Below are 16,834 nucleotides of genomic sequence, written 5' to 3' on the forward strand. Positions count from 1 at the left end.
TGTGGCCCCTTTTTTTTTTTTTTTTTTTTTAAGATCTTATTTATTTGAGAGCATGAGGAGGGGAGGGGCAGAGGGAGAGGGACAAGCAGGCTCGATCCCAGGACGCTGGGATCATGACCTGAGCTGAAGTCAGACACCTAACTGACTGAGCCACCCAGGCACCCTCTGTACTGCCACATATAATTGTCACAATAATCCTTTGAGGTGTGTGTTAACTGTTTTATTATTATTATTTCAATTGTTATTATTTTCCCATTAGTTAAAGGAAGACACTAACGCTCAGAAAGATATAATCACTTATCCAAGGTTTTAGTACATAACCAACCAAGATCTCACCCAGGTCTTACCACACTGCTGCCTTGCTTTCTTTTCTTTTTTCTTTTTTTAAAGATTTTATTTATTTATTTGAGAGAGAGAGTGAGCAAGTGAGGGAGAGCACAAGCCAGGGGGAGAGGCAGAGAGAGAAGCAGACTCCCCGCTGAGCAGGGAGCCTGATGCGGGGCTCGATCCCAGGACCCCAGGATCATGACCCAAGCTAAAGGCAAATGCTTTACCAACTGAGCCACCCAGGTGCCCCTTGGTTGCTTTTCAGCAATAAAGTAAATCAGGGTCCCTTCCTTTCTTAGTCCCTACTAAACTACTTGTGTCTGGGAACCTCAGTTAGACCCTACCAACGCCCCGGCAGTTTAGGCCCAGCAGTGGGCCTTGAACCACCTGCCAAGCCATCAGCCAAAAAGAGGCAGCAGTTCACAGGATACGTTTGTAAGTTGGCGCTGTGTGGTCAGGGGCTGATAACACTGCAGGCCGGAATGGGGTCCCTGTCTCCTGCTAACAGCCAGACGAGCGCCTGTTGGTGGAGGAAGAACAGTGTGTGAGAAGCAAGTGGTGTCTGCTCTGTGCTTCACGGAGGGAGGAGGGCCTGGGCCACGCACGGCCCCCAGGCATGCCCGGTGCCAGGTGCCAGGTTGTGAGTATGCTGCTTAGTGAACTCATTTGGGTGAAGAACGGCTTGCCTGCGCATTGCAGGCCTTGCCTCCCCAGAAGGAAAGAGCCGTGGCCTAACTAGCTGCTGGCTGGTTTTCACTCCAGTGTTTTCTTTCTCTGCCCACCCTCTTTGCAGAAACCACTTTCCCTTGTCGAGGTCCTCATGCGCTCAGGCGCTTCCGCTCTATTGCCCTTTAAGTAAGAGGTGTTTGGTGGCCTCGTGGAGTGTCTGTGGATAGATAGGTGGAGATAAGGCCTGAGATGGGATCGGGATGCTGGCAAGGAAATGAGCCGCCGTCTGGCAGCTGAGCTCCCCTCACAAATTGCCCGCGGCCAGCTCTGAGCAGGGTGTGCCCACTTGAGCCGAGAAAGCCGTGCACAAGTCTTCATTCCCCTCATCTGTCTGTGATCTCGGACACTGTCCTTTATGTCAGGTTATTTATTCTCTTTCAGAGAGCTTTATTGCTTTTCTGATGCGCTTATCCAGAAAGTGTTAAAAGGAAGAAGGTCACCCACAGTCCCACCATTGAGAAGTGGCCACTGCTAACGTTTCAGGGTTTCCCCTCACAGACTTCTCTATTTACTGTTTATTCATTTTTTTCCTCTTTTTAAATATCAAAATGAGGTCATGCTTAATATATGGTAGCCTTGTTTTTTCAGCATATCATGGGCCTGTTTGCAGCAAAAATACAGATCCATAGCTTCACTTGTGCTTCATGTTTCATTGTTTGATAGGTGGTAATTTGTTTAACCGTTATGTTGGTGGGTATTTAAGTTGTTGATACTTTTTCACTATTATAGACATTTATGATGAACATTCATAATTTGTGTATGTAATATAACTTTTACTGTTTAGTTTTTTTTTAATTTGGTAAAATATACACAATATAAAATGTAGCGTTTTAACCATTCTTTTTTTTTTTTTTTTTCCTTTTTTTAAGTAATCTCTATACCTGGTGTGGGGCTCGAATTTACGACCACAAAATTAAGAGTATCATGCTCTACCCCCTGAGCCAGCCAGGCACCCCTATTTATTTATTTATTTATTTATTTATTTGACAGAGATAGAGACAGCCAGCGAGAGAGGGAACACAAGCAGGGGGAGTGGGAGAGGAAGAAGCAGGCTCATAGCAGAGGAGCCTGATGTGGGGCTCGATCCCATAACGTCAGGATCACGCCCTGAGCCGAAGGCAGACGCCCAATGACTGCGCCACGCAGGCACCCCTATTTAAACCTTTTTTTTTTTTTTAAGATTTATTTATTTATTTTAGAGGGAGAGCACAGGGGGAAGGGCAGAGGGAGAGAGAGGGTCCTGAAGCAGACTCCCTGCTGAGCACAGAGCCCAATGCGGGACTCGATCTCACCACCCGGAGACCATGACCCGAGCTGAAACCAAGAGTTGGCTGCTTAACCGGCTGAACCACCCAGGCACCCCTAAACCATTCTTAAATGGATACTTGAGGGCACCTGGCTGGCTTAGTTGGAGTGTGTAACTCTTGATGTTGGATTGTGTTTGAGCCCCACATCGAGTATAGAGATTACTTAAAAATAAAATCTTTAAAAAAACATGTGCAATTCATTAGCATTGTTTATTCACATTGTTGTGCAGACATTACTACTGTCCATTTCCAGAACTTTTTCATCATCCTAAAGTGAAAATCTTGGGGCGCCTGGGTGGCTCAGTCGTTAAGCGTCTGCCTTCAGCTCAGGGCATTGATCCCAGCGTTCTGGGATCGAGCCCCGCATCAGGCTCCTCTGCTGGGAGCCTGCTTCTTCCTCTCCCACTCCCCCTGCTTGTGTTCCCTCTCTCGCTGGCTGTCTCTATCACCGTCAAATAAATGAATAAAATCTTTAAAAAAATAAAAATAAATAAAGTGAAAATCTTTGTTCATTAAACATTAACTTCCCATTCTGCCTTCCCCCAGCCTCTGGTAACCTCTGTTCTGTTTTCTATCTCTATGAATTTAATTATTCTAGGTATTTCGTTTAAGAAGAATCCTACCATATTTATCTTTTGGTAAAGTTACTGTTTTTTAAATTACAGAAATAGTATGCGTGTTATGGAAAAATCTGCTATAGTACAGAGTAAATTTAGAGATGAAAATGAAAATCACTCATAATTCCATTACCCCAGGAAAACCACTGACCCTTTGGTATTATATCTTATTACACATTTTCTGTCTTAGCATATGTAAAATCAACAAAATCCTTTGTAGATTTTCTTTTCTTTTTTAAGATTTTTTATTTGTTTATTTGAGAGCGAGAGACAGAGAGAGCAACCGAGAGCACAAGCAGGGAGGAGAGGGAGAAGCAGGCTCACTGTGGAGCAGGGAACCTGATGCGGGGCTCGATCCCAGGACCCCGAGATCATGACCCGAGCCAAAGGCAGACTAAGCTACCCAGGCGCCCCTCCTTTGTAGATTTTCTTAAAAGACCCATAAAATTAATTGTTCACAAGGGGTGGTGGGAGAAGGTGCCATCTTTTTAGGAAGCAGTTTGGAAATATTTATCAGGGGTCATTACAGTGTTCTCTCTTGGGCCCAGTCATTCTCCTTGATAATGAGAATATACCGTGAAGAAATAATGTGAGCAAGTATTTATGTACAGAAGATATTCACGGGGCTCAGTCAGTTAAGCGTCTGACTCTTGATCTCAGCTCAGGTCTTCACCTCAGGATCGTGAGTTTGAGCTCTGCATTGGGCTCCCTGCTGGTGTGGAGCTAAATAAATAAATAAGATATTAATTATCATATTTAAAAGCGAAATTGGAAAGGCATTGAAGAGTTAATGACCCAGTACAATGCACAGCTTGAAAATTATGTTTATTTTGAAAAATGCCAAGCATACAGAAAAATGAAAAGAATCATTCAGTTGTTCGTATTTTGCTTTCTGTTTTGCGGGGAGGGGCCTACTGATGACATGGTGCTTAAGGAGGCATCCAAGTTCATCGGCTGCATTTGGTTCTGTGTCTCTTTTAATCTAGGAGTTGGCAGACTGTGGCCTGCCACCTGTTTTTGTAAATAAAGTTTTATTCCACACCTACTCATTTATGTATTATCTGTGACAGCTTTTGTAGAGTTTTTACAACTCTCTAACAGCAGACTTAAAGAGTTTAAACAGGGACCATATGGTGCATAAAGCCAAAAAAATTTACTTTTTCAGTTACTTTACAGAGAAAGTTTTCCAACTCCTGATCTAGAACAGTTTACCACTTTTTTTTTTTTTGAAGAGTCAGGGCCAGTTAAATTATAGAATATCCTGTATTCTGGATTCATCTGATTGTTTCTTCAGCTGGCACTTGTTATTATTTAGACTCGTTTCCTCAATGGTATTTTAAAAAGAAATTCGTATATAGTAGGGGAGCCTGACTGGCTCAGTTGGAAGAACATATGACTCTTCATCTCGGGGTCATGAGTTTGAGCCCCACTTTGGGTGTGTAGAGATGATGTACATACATACACACATACTTATATACATAAGAGATGACATAAATTTTTTAAAATAATAATAAAATCTTTTTTAAAGAATTTATATACAGGGGTGCCTGAGTGGCTCAGTCAGTTAAGTGTCTGCCTTCCACTGAGGTCATGATCTCAGGGTTCTGGGATTGAGTCCCGTGTCAGTGGGGAGTCTGCTTCTCTCTCTCTCTCAATTAATTAAAGAAAATCTTTTTAAAAAATTTATATATAGTAAAATTTATTCATTTTCATTCTGTGAGTTATATGTGCGTTTGGGGTTGTTTGTTGTTTTTTAAAGATTTTCTTTTTCTTTTTTTTTTTTTTTTTTTTAAGATTTTATTTATTTGACAGAGAGAGAGACAGCCAGCGAGAGAGGGAACACAAGCAGGGGGAGTGGAAGAGGAAGAAGCAGGCTCTCAGCAGAGCAGGAGCCTGATGTGGGGCTTAATCCCAGGACTCTGGGATCATGCCCTGGGCCGAACGCAGATGCTTAACGACTGAGCCACCCAGGCGCCCCTAAAGATTTTCTTTATTTAAGAGAGAGCAAGAACGAGCAGGGGGGAGAGGCAGAGGGAGAAGCAGCTTCCCCGAAGAGCAAGGAGCGCAATGTGGGGCTTGATCCCAGGGCCGTGGGATCATGACCTGAGCCAAAGGCAGACAATTAACCGACTGACGCACCCAGGTGTCCTGGGGTTGGTTTTTTTTAATTGGGTTATTTCTCTTGTTGAATTTTAAGAATTATTTTTTTAAATTTTATTTATGTAAGTTTTGTTAGTTAACTTCTAGTGCAATATTAGTTTCTGGAGTAGAATTCAGTGATTCATCACATACATACAACATGTAGGGCCCATTACAACTGCCCTATTTAATACCCATCACCCATCTAGCCCATCCCCCGCCCACCTCCCTCAATTTGTTGTCTCTCACTAAGAGGCACTTTTGGTGGGGCACCTGGGTGGCTCAGATGGTTGGGCGTCTGCCTTTGGCTCAGGTCTTGATCCCAGAGTTCTGGGATTGAGCCCTACGTCAGGCTCCCAGCTCTGCTGGGAGTCTGCATCTGCTTCTCCTCCTGCTTGTGCTCTCTCTGTCTGTCTCTCTCAAATGAATAAATAAATAATCTTAAAAAATAAAATCACTTATGGCTTGTTTCCCTCTCTGCTTTTTTTCTTTTCCCCTTCACATATGTTCATCTGTTTTCTTTCTTAAATTCAGTGTATGAGTGAGGTCATACGGTGTTTGTCTTTCTCTGGTGACTTATTTCACTTACCAGAATATACTCTAGCTCCATGCACATCATTGCATATGGCAAGATTTCATTCTTTTGATGGCTGAATAATATTCCATTACACGCATACACACACCCACACACACCCACATCTTCTTTACCCATCACCTGTTGATGGGCACTTGGGCCCTTTCCATAGTTAGGCTATCGTTGATAATGCTGCTATATGCATTGGGGTGCATGTACCCCTTCAAATCTGTACTTTTGTATCCTTTGGGTAAAAAGCTAGTAGCACAAATGCTAGATCATAGGGTGGCTCTATTTTTAACTTTTTGAGGAACCTCCAAACGGTCCTCCAGAGTGGCTGCACCAGTTTGCATTCCCACCAACAGGGCAAGAAGGTTCCCCTTTCTTTACATCCTCACCAACACCTGTTGTTTCTTCTTTTGTTAATTTTAGCCATCTGACTGGTGGGAGGTGGTATCTCATCGTGGTTTTGATTTGTATTTCCCTAATGATGAGTGATGTTGAGCATCTTTCCATGTGTCAGTTAGCCATCTGGATGTCTTTGGAAAAGTGTCTGTTCATGTCTTCTGCCCATTTCTTAACTGGATTCTTTGTTTTTGGGGTGTTGAGTTTGGTAAGTTCTTTATAGATTTTGGATACTAACCCTGTATCAGATAGGTTGTTTACAAACATCTTCTCCCATTCCGTAGGCTGCCTTTTAGTTTTGTTGTTTCCTTCGCTGTGCAGAAGCTTTTTATCTTGATGGAGTCCCAGTAATTCATTTTTGCTTTTGTTTCCCTTGCCTCCGGCGACATACCTGGTAAGAAGTGCTGTGTCTGAGGTCAGAGAGGTTTCTGCCTGTGTTCTCCTCTAGGGTTTTCATGATTTCCTGTCTCTCATTTAGGCCTTTCGTCCATTTTGAATTTATTTTTGTGTATGGTATTAGAAAGTGGTCCAGGAGCACCTCGTAGCTCAGTCTGTTAAGCATCTTTCTGCCTCTGGCTCGGGTTGTGATCCCAAGGTCCTGGGATGGAGCCCTGCATCGGGCTCCCTGCTCAGCGGGGAGTCTGCTTCTCCCTCTCCCTATGCTCTTCCCCCCCCCCCACCCCGCCGGCTTGTGCGTGCTCTGTCTCAGGCTCTCTCTCTCTCTCTCTCAAATAAATAAAATCTTTTAAAAAAAAAGTTCCATGAATTCAGAGTGCCTGGCTTGCTCCATCGGTAGAGCATGCGATTCTTGACCTCAGGGTTATAAGTTCAAGCCCCACGTTGGGTGTAGAGATTACTTAAAAAAAAAAAGAAAGAAAGAAAGATTCTTGGGATGCTTGAGTGGCTCAGTCACTTAAGTGTCCTACTGTTGATTTCGGGTCATGGCATGATCTCAGGGTTGTGAGATCGAGCTGCTTCGGGCTCCACGCTGGGTGTGGAACCTGCTTAAGAGAGTCTGTGTTCTTTCACTTAGCTTAATTCACTTGAAATTCATCCATGTTGGGGCGCCTGAGTGGCACAGCGGTTAAGCGTCTGCCTTAGGCTCAGGGCGTGATCCCGGCGTTCTGGGATCGAGCCCCATATCAGGGTCCTCTGCTGTGAGCCTGCTTCTTCCTCTCCCACTCCCCCTGCTTGTGTGCCCTCTCTCACTGGCTGTTTCTATCTCTGTCAAAAAAAATAAATAAAATCTTTAAAAAAAAAAATTTCATCCATGTTATATGCTTGGATAGCTCATTTCTTTTTATTGCTGAGCAGTAGTCCTACTGTATGGATACACCAGTTTGTTCACCAGAGGAAGGGCATTTGAGTTGTTCCCAGTTTTGGGCAGTTAAAGATTAAAGCCACTGTAAACATTCACATGTTTTTGTATGAGCATAAGATTTTATTTCTCTTGGGTGTGTATACCTAAGAGCGGATTTAATGATTCATATGGTAATTCTATGTTTAACATTTTGAGGAATTGCCAGACTGTCTTCCACAACAGCCACACCACTTTACCAGTTACTAGCACTTTGTGTGGTTTCTAGTTTCTCCACATCCTTACCAACAAATGTTATTGTCTGTTAATTTAACTTTAGTGGGTAATAAATTATATTCCAGTGTTGTTTTGATTTGCATTCTTTAATGACTAATGACGTAGAGCTTCTCTTCATGTATTTACCAGCCATTTGTATATGGTCTTTATCAAAATGTCTATTCAAATCATTTGTCCAATTTTTACTTGGTTTATCTTTTTATTGTTAATCATAAGAGTTCTCTATAGAGGGGTGCCTGGGTGGTTCAGTCGGTTAGGCATCTGTCTTTAGCTCGGTTCACGATCCCAGGGTCCTGGGATAATTCCCACATTGGGCTCCCTGCTCAGTGGGGAGTCTGCTTCTCTCTCTGCTCCTCCCCCCTGCTCATGCTCGCTCTCACTGTTGCTCTATCTCGCTGTCAAATAAATACTCTTTTTTTTTTTTTTAAAGATTTTATTTATTTGACCAACAGTGACAGCGAGAGAGGGAATACAAGCAGGGGGAGTGGGAGAGGGAGAAGCAGGCTTCCCGCTGAGCAGGGAGCCCGATGCAGGACTCGATCCCAGGGCCCTGAGATCATGACCTGAGCCAAAGGCAGACGCTTCATGACTGAGCCACCCAGGCGCCCCATAAATAAATACTCTTAAAAGAGTTATCTATAGAGTCTGAATACAAGTCGTTCATCAGATACATGATTCATAAAATTTTTCTCCTATTCCATGGGTTGTCTTTCCCTCTCTTTGAAGTGAGAAGTATCCTTTTAATTTTTATGAAATACGGTTTATCTGGTTTTTTTTCTTTTTCACAAAAGAACGTGCTTTTCCTATGATAGTATTTAAGAAATCATTGCCTAATCCAAGGTCATGAAGCGTTACTGCTCTGTTTTGTAGTTTTAGCTATTACATTTAGATCTGTGAGCCATTTTTGAGTCAGCTTTTGTGCATGGCGTGAGGTAAGGGGTTCAGCTTAATTCTTCTGCATGTGGAGACCCAGTTGTCCAGTACTGGTTGTTAAAAAGAGACTTTGTTCATTGAATGGTCTTGTCCCCCTTGTCAAAAATCAACTGACCAGTATTTCTTTAGTTCTGGATTCTCATTTCTGTTTCACTGATACGTATGTCTGTCCATATGGATACGAGTACCGCAGTATCTTGATTACTTTTGTAGCAGTAGTAGTAAGTTGTAAAATTGGGACATGTGAGTTGTTCAACTTTGTTCTTTCTCAAGATTCTTTTGACTAGTCTGGGTCTCTTGCATTCTCAAATGAATTTTTAGGATGTAGAAATTTGCATTTCTACAAAAAAAGGCAGCTAGAATTTTTATTGAGATTGTGCCAAATACATAGTTTAAATTTGGGGAGTATTGCCACCTTAACAATGTTAAGTGTTCTGATCCATGAACATGGGATATCTTTCCATTTATTTACATCTTTTTTTTCAACAATGTTTTGTAGTCTACAGAATATTAGGTTTGCATAGCTTTTGTTTAATTATTCCTAAATATTTTATTCTTTTGGGTGGTATTGTAAATGGAGGTCTTAATTTCGTTTTCAGAATGTTCATTGCTAATGTATAGAAATATAATTAATTTTTGTATATTAATCTTGTCTCCTGCAGCCTTGCTGAATAAATTTAATAGTTCACATAATTTTTCTATGGATTCCTTAGTATTTTCTATATACTGATACTGATTCATGTTATCTGTGAATATGTATTACTTCTTCCTTTCCAATCTGGCAGTCTCGTCTATTTTTCCTTCCTTAATTGCTTTGGGTGGAACCCCTAGTACAAGTCAAATAGAAGTAGTGAGAGCAGGAGTGCCTGGGTGGCACAGCAGTTAAGCGTCTGCCTTCGGCTCAGGGCATGATCCCAGCGTTATGGGATCGAGCCCCACATCAGGCTCTTCCACTATGAGTCTGCTTCTTCCTCTCCCACTCCCCCTGCCTGTGTTCCCTCTCTCTCTGGCTGTCTCTATCTCTGTCAAATAAATAAATAAAATCTTTAAAAAAAAAAAAAAAAAGAAGTAGGAGGAAGAAAAGGAGAATTTGAAGCCTGTAAATATAAACCCCTCGTTTAAAAAAAAAAAAAAAAAAAGAAGTAGTGAGAGCAGACATCCTTGTCTTATTCCTGATCTTAGGAAGAAAGCCTTTTCAGTCTTTCACCATTAAGTATGATGCTAGCCATGGATTTTTCATAGATGCCCTTTATCAGGTTGAAGAAATTTCCCTCTATTCCCAGTTTGTTGAGTGTTTTTATCATGAAGAGGTGCTATATTTTATCACATGCTTTTTTTTTTTCCCCCTCTGTCAGTTGAGATCATGTGTTTATGGTCCCTTTATTTGGTCAATATGGCAATACTACACTGATTGATTTTTTTCAGATATTACACCAACCTTGCATTCGTGGTTGTAAATCCCATTTAGTGCTGGTTAGGTTCTCTAGAATATTGTTGAGATAATATACTTTTTATGCAAAAAAAGCGGAATATTAAATTGTACAGTATGACGGCACAGAATATAGGTGTGTTTTGTTTAAAGGGAAAGTATTTCTACACTTGGTTATCTTTGAGTAGTGGGATTAGGAGTGACTAGTTTTTTCTTTGGTATAGTTCTCTGTTATATAGTTCTGTAAAGGACCTGAATGATCCAGAGGAAAAGTTCCCTCTGTGGTTGCACAGAGGGGAATGCTGGTGCCGCTAGGGTGTGAGGAGATGGGCATCTTCACACACAGTTGGTGGGAGTAGAAATGGCAAAGCTTTTCTGGAGGGCATTTTGGTACAGTGTGTCAGGATGCAGAAGTTCTGTATTTAGGAATTTGCCATAAGGAATTATTGGACACTGGGGCGCCTGGGTGGCTCAGCCGGTGAAGCATCTGCCTTCAGCTCAGGTCATGATCCCAGGGTCCTGGGATCAAGCTCCACATCAGGCTCCCTGCTCAGCGGAGAGCCTGCTTCTCCCTCTGCCTGCTGCTCCCCCTGCTCGTGTGCTTTCTCTTTCTCTGTCAAATAAATAAAACCTTTTTGTAAAAAAAAGGAATTATTGGACACCTATGCCAAGATGTATGTTTGCAATGTTGAACAGCTTAAATATCCATCAATAGGGTAAAGAGCAGAGTGAATAATGGTTAATATTACTTGGGTTTTAAATTATATATGTTTAGATATGTGCACTTTTAAAAATTAGGAAGGATGTGTACCACACTGGAAAGATTGGAGGTAGTCTTCCCGTGGTAGGGTTCCTTAGGGAAGCCTACCCTTTAACTTCTCTGTGTTCCACTTTGCTCATTTAAAAAATAGCTTCGTGTTCAGGGCTGGAAACTGGCAGAGCTCACTTCCTCTGGGGAGGTGGTGGAAGAGTGTTATACTGCCCAGGAGTGGTGATTTGGAGGGGCAGGTAACACTATTAGCTAAGATTTGTCCTCTGGATGCCCCATCTTGGCCTACAAGGGTTGGTATCTCTGTGAGTAGCAGAGACTTTCTGCCCCCATACTTCATTTCAGGCCCCAGATTTCCCGTCCCTCCTACATGTTAACACAGGCCTTCTCCCTGACATTTGTCTGGGAATAGCAGATAGAACCCACTGCCCAATGTGGGTAAGAAGAGAATTGCGAGAATGTGACCGGGGCACTGAAACATCTGATATTTGTTGGACCTTATTTTTAGGAAGCACAGATATAGTCTTTCCTTTAACTTAAACAAAAAAAATGTTGTGAAACAATTCCTGCCTGCCTTGCAAGGTTCAGAGGTCTTTCCCAGCTAACCTTCTGGAGCAGATTTCATTTTCACGCCTAGGTGCCAGCATTAGCATTGCTATCGGAATTGACTCCTCCTGGTAGGAGAGGTTTTCATTCAGGCAAGCCCACTGCTGACCTTTGTCAGATGTCCTCCCAGCCTTCCTCTTCCACGGGGCTCCATTTCATTTGTCTTCTCTTCTAGGTACTGCTTCTCCGAGATGGCCCCGGTGTGTGCGGTGGTTGGAGGGATCCTGGCCCAGGAAATTGTGAAGGTAAAGAGTCCCTTTGAAGCAGAAGATCGCTGATCCACCATGGCCTTGTCAGTGTGCCAACTGAGAGAACCCATGGCTACTTTAGAGAGCTGCCTGGTTTCTTTGACCCCATTCATCCTCATTTCATGCCCTGCTTTTTTCCTTTCTTCACTTTTCCACCTCATCCTGTTCTCTCCAGCCTGTCCAAATGAGCATACGGCCGGTGATCTTTGAGTGTCTAGTCTGTGCTAAACCCAGAGCTGGGCATAACATCCCTCAGGTACTGTCTGCAGACTCTCCCCTAAACTATACTGATGAGTTACGTGGTGCTTATGGTACTTGCCATGTATTCTGCTTCTCACAGCTCTACGAAATGGATACTCTCATGATCTCCATTTAAAGTGGGGGAGACTGAGGCCCAGAGATGGGATCCAGAACCTGTGCTCTTGACTTCTACTTGGTGCAGTTTTTCTCTGTCCATGACCATGGCATCAGAACTTCGTCTTGTTAATGCACACACCAAGGGTGTGTGTTCCAAAGGGGGCGCTCAGTACCAGTGGAGCGCGTGTACTGTCCCAGAAGCCCCATAAGGCTCCATAGTGAGTGACCTGTGACCACATTAGGTTTGGTGTCATTGTCCCTCTCAGAAGGGAAGTATTTCACTTGGGGTCACGTAGCCAGTAACTAGCACAGCCAGTCTTTTGAGTCTCTTCTGGAACATTTTGGTTGTCAGCATTATAGCATGTCCCCAAATACTTTCTTTGCGACTTTGATATTTGCCCAAAGACATTCAGTCTGCCTTTTGTAGGTTCTCAGCTGCTTCCATAGATTTACAATGATGTTTTGTTCCTTTCTTTCAGAAATTCTTTTTTTTTTTCTTTAAAATCTTATTTGAGAGAGAGAGAGAGAGCACGAGAGGGTAGAGGGTCAGAGGGAGAAGCAGACTCCCTGCTGAGCTGAGAGCCCAATGTGGGACTCGGTCCTAGGACTCCAGGATCATGACCTGAGCCGAAGGCAGTCACTTAACCAACTGAGCCACCCAGGTGCCCCTGTCCTTTTCTTTCATGGAGCCGAGTCATGCCTAGTTAAAGATTTCCTGTGCTTGTTTACATGATGTGTTTGAGCTTAAGGGGACCATTTGGAGATCCAGCTCTCACTACTTTGTCTTGAAGTCCGTAAATTTGCTCTGGAGACATTTGACTCAATTTGATAGTCCTCCCATCTTTAAGACTTTTTTTTTCTTTCTTTTTTTTTTTTTCCTCTCTCTTCCCTGATCCTTTTCTCTGGACCAAGTTCTTTCCCTAAATCCAACATTCTATGTCATAGGGAGTAGGACGAGCCCCAGGGAGATTCAGAGGAAGAAGAAGAGTAGGGATATGATGGCCACACCTGTTTCCTTGCTCACGCCTTCTGCTTAGTTCAGACTGCTATGAAAATTGTAGCTTATATGCCCAGTCTGCGAAGTCAGTTGTGGTTGCCCGGAAGACTGTGTTGAGAAGGATTCTGAGGCCGCCTATGGACAGACTCAGGAGGAAGGAGCACACTGATGGGAGAATCGCAAGGGAACATACTCGTTTTTACAGCCTACAGTGACAACAGCAGTAACATCATTTATTGAAATGCTTACCCTGTACTCTTCACAAGGATGCACTCGTCTTTTCCTCACAACAGCCCTGTGAGGTAGGACTTTTGTGAGCACCCCTGATACATAAGGAGGAGCCGAGGTGCAGAGAAGTGGTAGAGCCAGGACTTGAGCCCAGGCAGTCTGGTCTCTGAGCCTGTGCCCTTCACCACTTGGCCCTTGTGCTTCAGGTGCTGTCTGCATGGACCCGGGCGCTGTCTTTGTGCCTTCAGCCTCTCTTTGTACATCTCACCAAAAAGCTGCTCCCTGGGTTTTTCATGTGGGATGGAGATTAGGGGTCAGGGCGGCTGGCCTTGACCCCATTGTTTTGCGGTGGCTTCCCCGCGTCTCAGTCCTAACCTCTCATGCAGCCCCCTCCTTCCTGCCTGCTGGGGACAGCTGTTGCCCTCATCTTGTTTCTGTTTATCCCAGACAGCCAGAGTACTCTGCATTCTTGGTTGCTGGGTGTGTTTGGAATCTCCCCCTACCCCCATCTTGCTTGGGAAGCACTTTACCTTTTGCCCTGTGTTCACCCCATGGCCTGGTGTCTTGTCCCTGTCACCCCCCGCCTTACTTAACACAATTCAGCCTTCAGCCAGCTGGCACCAGGGTCCCACAATCTGAAGGCTGCATGAACCCCCCCCCCTTTTCTCTCCTGAGGACCATCTGACCGTAACAAGTAAACATTAGGAGATGGAGGGCAAATCCTCTTCATTTTCTTCCTTCCTTCCATCATTCCAAACACCACGTATTCTGTCCACGTCCCCCGTTCTGTTACGCTTCCTTAGGTGTCAGCCCCCCTTTCGTCTCCCACCATCCGCACTTGGCCTCCCTGTCTGTGATATAGCGGTGATGGTGGCGGCGGCAGCCCCACTGGGTTCCCTCGTGTCATGTCCTGTAACTTGAGTTCTAGGGTCTAGGAGTTCTAACTGTGGGCTCTTGGGTCCTTCCACCTGGCTGAGTGCTTGGGGTCCTCAGATCATGGTAAGGGATCCCTGGCTCCTGTTAGTCATGTCAGCTCCCACTGTTTGAGAATTTGTTATGTGCCAGACGTATTACAAGCTCGGTTGCATCTCGTGTTCACCAGAACTATAGCAGCATGTGCTGTGGATGCCCCGTTCTGCACGTATGTGCAGAGAAGCTGGCTTCTGTCCTAAGCGTGCCTCAGAGTCCTCAGTACCTAGCGTGATACCTGGCACAGAGTCGATGCTCTAGAACTTTTCCATGGATGGGTGGCTGAGTTGCCACTTGAAGTAGGTATAATTATCCCCATTTTACAGAGGAAGAAACAGGTTGAGATCGGTGTTTAATTCAAAGAGAAGTTCAGAGTGTTTAGAGTGCATTCCTAACCTTGTACATGAGGTCCTGCCCTATGAGTGACAAGCATGGCTCTTCTGGGAACCTTTAAACCCTGCCTAGTGGCATGCTTGGACGATGTCCTCGTCTTTAAATGGCAACCCTTTTTGAGTTAAGAACCTCTTAGAAAACTCACTGACACCTGTGAGTCCTTTCTCCAGTACACACATGTACACACATGATTCAGCACGTGGTTTCAGGAGGTCTGGCCCCAGCTTTAAAAGTGCCGTGTGCTTCTGTTAACCCCACAAGATAATCACCATTTCCATGGCTAAATAGCACCTCTAAGGTTCTCTGGATCCCAGCCCTGGCCCGTCGTGCAGACGAAGGCAGGCAGCGTGTCTCCTCCTAGAAGAGCCGTGTCTGCGTCAGTGTGTGTCCTGCAGGTGATGAGGCCGCCGCCGTTCTCAGTCGGATAGCCAGAAGTGATTATCACTGTGTTCGCCCTCAGCGCTGCTCTGGTGGAGCTGTTCTCAGCATGGTTGAGGAACACCATCTCTCTCAATGCTGAGGACAGTACATGTGCTGTTTTCATTTTATGTGGGGAAAATGGGGTTCCAAGAGGCTAAATGATCTGTCCGGAGGTGCACAGGTGATCAGGGACAGCGCAGACACATGGCAGTCACAGTCGTGGCTCAGACATAGCCAGTGAGCCCCTGGGGAGCAAAATCAACCTCTGTTGAGAACCGCTGCTGAGTTTTAGAAGATCTGGTTTTTGAGGGCTCTTTCTTTTTTTCTCCATATTAGCCTTTTAAAGGCATCTGAGTTGAACCCTCTTGTTTTTCTTCCCAGGCCCTGTCTCAAAGAGACCCTCCTCACAACAACTTCTTCTTTTTTGATGGCATGAAGGGGAGTGGCATTGTGGAGTGCCTCGGCCCCAAGTGAGCCCAAGACTTGGCAGCCCTGGAAATGCTGACCTGCAGCCTGACCGCACGTGTGCCCCGTCCCCGCCTCCCCCGACGAAGGCCGCTCCAGGCGGGGGTGGGGGGAGAGTGAAGCCATTGGACCAGTACAGACCATTTCCTGCGAGCAATGAGCTTGTACAGATGTGTGACTTCCAAGCACCAGCAGCTGCTCAGCAAGGGGCGTAGGGACTGGCTGTCTCCATCCCAGCACTGTCGAGGGCTTTTTGCCAGCCGTCACCCGAACGCCCCCTCTGACGCATCCCTCTGTCCTGGGGCCGCCACGGCATCACCAGCCCTCTGGGCTACCGCAGGAGACGCCTGCCAGGAGCCAGCACGCCTTGTTGCTTGGGAGCCTCTTGCCACCTCCTGGACTTACTCCCTGCCTGATGTCATACAGAGAAGAGCATGACTGCAGGTGGGGAGTGAGGCCGGGCCCGATGAAACACTAGCGCAGCCACAGTTCCAAATGCAGACAGGTGCCCCAGAGAGGAAAAGACACGGCAGGCGGAATGTATTTCCTCCAGAGCTTGAGATCCTGCAAAACAACAGGTGGTATGTGGTGTGCTGTTCTTGAGTTTTAGTTCAGGATTAGTTGGGTTTCAGCCGGTATTTTGGAAGAGAGGAAATGTTACCAAAGTTCCCTCGGGCATTAGGGCGAGACCTCGCAAAGTGAATGTTAGTGGGAAAATTTGTTTTAAAAAAACAGATTCCAGGGTCCCACCCCCTGAGGATTCTGATTTACTGGGGCCCAAGCGAGGACGAAGGAGCCTGTCTGATCAGAGCCCCCTCCCCCCCATCCCTGATGCGGCTCAGACCGTCCTGGAAGCTGTTGCTTTCAAGGGCTGTGTCAGTCCTTTCCTTACCCCCGAATCGCAGCTGTTTGTGTTTTTTTATATTTTCTATATTTCCTTGATTCTTTAAAAAGGAATGATAGAAATAAAGTTATTTGCTTTAGGATTTACTTGTTTCTCTTCCACATTACAAATCTCTTCCTGTGATAGGGAGTGATCCTACCAATGGCCTTTTTTAACTTAAAGAAATCTCACTGGATGCTTCAGTGTGACTCAGAGATTCCTCCCCTCCATCACAATTCCTGCCACCTTTTTTCTGGGAAATGCAACGAGAGTTAGATTGCTCAAATTCTAGAATGCATAGAAGCTTCTGGTTCCAACTGTGTTGACTAATTCAGGTCAATAATGGCTGTTCTCAGTGACAAGAATTATATTAACGGGCAAGAAGTCAAAGATGTGAAACTGCTGCTGCCTTCTGTGTGGATCCCCTGTGCAGCCGGCACTGTGA

At 44.8% G+C, this 16,834-nt stretch overlaps 1 protein-coding gene across 3 annotated transcripts in view; it reads left to right on the top strand.

Moving 5' to 3' along the window:
• SAE1 (SUMO1 activating enzyme subunit 1) overlaps positions 1 to 16,492 on the top strand; it is an 88,931-nt gene extending 72,439 nt beyond the window's left edge. For 2 of the 3 annotated variants that reach the window (XM_008684489.2, XM_040634213.1), the window contains exons 8-9: positions 11,605 to 11,674; positions 15,423 to 16,492. In XM_008684489.2, the coding sequence (XP_008682711.1) occupies positions 11,605 to 11,674; positions 15,423 to 15,515 (163 nt within the window). In that variant the 3' untranslated portion in view covers positions 15,516 to 16,492. Of the gene's footprint in view, positions 1 to 811; positions 968 to 11,604; positions 11,675 to 15,422 lie in introns of those variants that run through there. The other variant, XR_005835790.1, reaches the window with a different exon arrangement.
• Positions 16,493 to 16,834: the final 342 nt, after the last annotated feature.

This window comes from Ursus maritimus, unplaced genomic scaffold (assembly GCF_017311325.1).
Source record: "Ursus maritimus isolate PB19 unplaced genomic scaffold, ASM1731132v1 scaffold_19, whole genome shotgun sequence".
Classification (NCBI taxonomy): Eukaryota; Metazoa; Chordata; class Mammalia; order Carnivora; family Ursidae; genus Ursus; species Ursus maritimus.